This window comes from Lycium ferocissimum, chromosome 3, assembly GCF_029784015.1.
Source record: "Lycium ferocissimum isolate CSIRO_LF1 chromosome 3, AGI_CSIRO_Lferr_CH_V1, whole genome shotgun sequence".
NCBI classification, from domain to species: domain Eukaryota; kingdom Viridiplantae; phylum Streptophyta; class Magnoliopsida; order Solanales; family Solanaceae; genus Lycium; species Lycium ferocissimum.
Window position 1 is genome coordinate 27,167,082 of NC_081344.1, and position 4,323 is coordinate 27,171,404.

At 35.6% G+C, this 4,323-nt stretch overlaps 1 protein-coding gene across 1 annotated transcript; it reads left to right on the forward strand.

Annotated features, from left to right (window-relative positions):
* Positions 1–443: 443 nt before the first annotated feature.
* LOC132050130 (uncharacterized) lies at positions 444–3,399 on the forward strand. Its single transcript, XM_059441193.1, has 3 exons — positions 444–556; positions 684–3,230; positions 3,327–3,399. The coding sequence occupies exon 2, from the start codon at positions 1,684–1,686 to the stop codon at positions 3,013–3,015; it is 1,332 nt and encodes a 443-aa protein (XP_059297176.1). The 5' UTR covers positions 444–556; positions 684–1,683; the 3' UTR covers positions 3,016–3,230; positions 3,327–3,399.
* Positions 3,400–4,323: the final 924 nt, after the last annotated feature.

Genomic DNA, 4,323 nt, shown 5'->3' on the forward strand with positions numbered 1-4,323 from the left:
ATAGATTTGTAATGTCTAAGAATATCGTTCTTCATCTTCGTCAAAATATTTTGGGTGAGATATATTGTTGTAGTCAGTGTGATTTAATTATAAGAGTGAAAAGTTGTCCAGTATATAGAAATTTGACACTACTATTTTCTCGCTCCCTGCTTTTCCTTCCAACTTTTTTTGTTCATTTCATTCCAGTTCCTTTTATTGTTGAGGGAGTTTAATCTCATATCTTGGTATAATTTATGCAATAATTTTATTCATGGAGGTAGGTTGGGGGGGGGGGGGGGGGGGGGGGGGGGAGGGGGAGGTTGAGGAGATATTGGGTCATCTTTCTTGAATTTTTATGTTTTTGATTCATGAAAAAACCAATTTGACAAGTGGCATTGGCCTAATAAGTATGTATCCAACTCAGTAATCCTAACTCGCAAGAGTATTTTGTTGTTTTCTCTCTTAGTTGCATGGATCCTGCTAATTTCGACTTCTTTTCTCTAAGAAGATTAGTTAACACTCAGGAAGTTTGGTCTACTTGAAGTTGGTTTTGGTTTAGCGTAAGTGTCATGACTAGGTAAGAAATCCTTATCATCTTGCAACACATCAATTTTAAAACTTACTCTTGACTTTTACTTGTAAAGTATACTTTATGCTTAAATGATTATATATTTAAAGATCTAATATTAATATTTAATTTTTAGGACTTCAAATGTTCCGTCCAAGGATTGGATGGATTTACCAAGGTATAGAAAAGAGTATATTGATGGTGTTCAATATTTCTTAGAATTTGCTTACTCTTATGGAGATCCTCAAGGAGAAGAAATCCAATGCCCATGTGCAAAGTGTTGCAATATCCGTTGGACTCGAAGGGGTGTAGTGTATAATCACCTAATATGCTACGGATTTGTTATAGGTTACACAAGATGGTATAAGCATAGAGAATGGGAAATCCCGAAGGTTGTTGATTGTGATATGGATGATGATGATAATTCGTATGATGATATTGATGGATTGTTGAATGATCAATTTAGAGATGTTGCACAAGCTTAAGGAGCTTATGAAGGTCCCAATGAAGATGCCAATATATTTTATAAGTTAGTTGATGAGGCAAACCAAGAACTATATCCTAGTTGTAAAGGATTCTCTAGGTTATCATTCACGATCCGTCTATATTTGTTAAAGTGTCTACATGGATGGAGCAATGCATCATTTACTTCCCTTCTAGAGTTATTGAAAGAGGCGATGCCAGAGTTGAACATTCCTGAATCTTACTATAAAGCGAAGTCTATGGTAAAGGATCTCGGTCTTGATTATGTAAAAATTGATGTATATCCCAGTGATTGCATGCTATTTAGGAATGACTATAAGGCTGATGAATATTGTCATATTTGTGGAGCTTCTCGATGTATTAAATGTCCTAAAGTGGATAGCGAGCTTGGGCGTCCAAAAAAAGATCATCGTGTTCCAGCAAAAACCTTGAGACATTTTCCATTGATTCCTAGACTCAAAAGGCTATTTATGTGCTAAAAAATAGCAGATAGGTTATGGTCGCATGATGAAGAGCGTTCTAAAGATGGAAAGTTAAGACATCCTGCTGATGGCCAAGCATGGAAAGACTTTGATAGCTTACATTCAGATTTCACAAGAGATTCCCACAATTTGAGACTTGTCTTGGAAAGTGATGGGTTTAATCCATTTCGGATGATGAGCATATCTCATAGCACATGGCCAGTTATCTTAATGGTGTATAATTTGCCTCCTTGGATGTGTATGAAACCAGAATACCGTATGCTTTCTTTGCTTATACCTGGGCCACGATCACCTGGAAATGTTATTGATATTTATTTACAACCATTGATAGAAGAGTTAAATGTGTTGTGGGAGTTTGGGGTAGAAACATATGATGCTTCAAGAAATCGAACTTTTCAAATGCGAGCAGCTCTTTTGTGGACAATCAATGATTTCCCTATGTATGCTATGTTAGCTGGTTGGAGTACAAAAGGAAAATTAGCTTGCCCTTGTTGTAATTATGGCACTAATTTTCGCTATCTTAAACATAGTCAAAAAATGTGTTATATGGACCATCGTGTTTTTCTACCGATGGATCCGTGGAGGTCTAATAGAAGGTCTTTCAATGGGAAAATAGAATTTAGGCCTCCTCCGCCCTTATTAAAGGGTACCGATGTGTTTAATAGCTTACAACATGTTACAAATGTATTTGGGAAGAAACAAAAGAAATCAAATGATGGTCCGTGGAAGAAAAGGTCAATTTTTTTTGAATTACCTTATTGGCAGCACAATTCGTTACGCCACAACCTTGATGTAAGGCACATAGAGAAGAACATAGTTGATAACATAATTGGCACTCTTCTGGATACTCCTGGTAAGACAAAGAATCATGTTAATGCTCGCTATGATCTGAAAGAGATGGGCATTAGGAAGAACCTTCACCCAAAAGATACAAAGGATGGAAAGAGAACAAAGTTGGCAAAAGCGTTCGTCTCAATGACTAATGGAGAGAAATTAGTTTTTTGTGGTGTTTTAAAGACATCAAAGCTACCTAATGGTAGTGCTTCCAACATATCTAGGCGTGTGCAACTTGATGAAAGAAAATTATCTGGTTACAAGACTTATGATGCTCATTTCATGTTACATTACTTGCTGCCCATACCAATTAAAAGCATACTATCTGATCATCTTGCAATTCCATTGATTCGTCTAAGCTCCTTCTTTCGCCGTTTATGTCAAAAAGTTATCACATTTGAAGGGCTTGACTGTTTGGAAGTAGAGATTATAGAAACAACAAATCAATTGGAGCGAATTTTTCCCCTTGCATTTTTTGATATAATGATTCATTTGCCTATTCATTTGGCAAACGAGGTGAAATTAGGAGGTCCGGTTCAGAATCGATGGATATATCCTGGCGAAAGATATATGGGTACCTTAAAATCATTTATTCGTAATAAAAACCATCCAGAGGGATCTATTGCTGAGGCATATTTGGTTGAAGAGTGTTTGACTTTATGCTCTTGATACTTACATGGGGGGGGTACATACTAGATTTAATAAAAGACCTCGAAACAATGATGACTATGATTCAATTGATGCACAAACTTTAAGTTTGTTCCCTAGCAAAGGTTGTCCTTTGGAGCAAAAAAGAGTGATCCAACTCTGTTAGATGACAAGTCACTAAGTCAAGCACATGCATGTATACTGAACAATTGTGATGAAGTTCAAGAATATATTAGGTAATTCAATTTACTAGAGTATTTACTTTTATGCTGCTAATTCATAAATTATTTTATTTACCATTTTGCTAACAAATAAAAATACTTGTTGTGTAGAGAGCATCAGCTTGAGGTTAATAATCAGGGGCGGCGATCAAAATGGAGCAAGGCCAAGAATCATAGTCAAAACTTCTCTCATTGGTTTGAACCTCGTGTGTTGCACGAGGATGTGCCTGATGTAATAAAATATTTGTCTACAGGACCAAATACAGTTGCTAAAAGATATTCTGGATATCTCATTAATGGATATAGATTCCATACAAGACAAAGATGAAGCAAGGCGTAAAATACAAAATAGTGGTGTTACATTAGTTGCCCTTACTACAACCTTTGCAAGCGCAAAGGATAAGAATCCAGTGAATGCAAATCTGACTTGTTATGGTAGAATAGTTGATATAATTGAGTTAGACTATTATGGTCATTTTAAGGTTGTCTTATTTAAGTGTGACTGGTATGAGGTTGAAGAAGATATTAATGGCCTTACTTATGTCTACTTCAACAAGAAATGCTCTCAGGAAGAGCCTTTCATCTTAGCATCACAAGCCCATCAATTCTTCTATGTCCAAGATCCATATGATCAAGATAAACATTATGTTATGAAAAATGTCCCGAGAGTTTTATTTAGCATAGATGACCAACTTGAATCTAATGCACCGCAATGTTGTGATAATGACCCGTCTGAAAATTTGATGGGTCCGTCAATACCAGAGGATAATGGTGAAGTTGTCTTAGTAAGGAATGATATACCAACAACCTTTCTTGATGTGTCGCCAGAAGGATTTCGTGCACAACAATTTGAAATTGAATCCGAAGATGAGTCTGATTTTGAGGACACATGATGAGTTTCATTCTGTTTCAAATAGAAAAGTAGCTTAGTTATTTCTTAGTTAACAACTAAAGATACATTAAAGACATATGCTTTAGATGTCAAATTTAGTATGTTTCTTATCGATCTTTCATGCATAATATTCAAGTTCTAATATTGAATAATTTCTTGCTGGTGGTTTCTATTGACACCTAATTTTCACATCATAAAATGTATATTTTAATTTTC

What these genes read in the sequence shown, in the direction of transcription:
- LOC132050130 (XM_059441193.1), top strand. Translation starts at nt 1,684, where the DNA reads ATGATGAGCATATCTCATAGCACATGGCCAGTTATCTTAATGGTGTAT.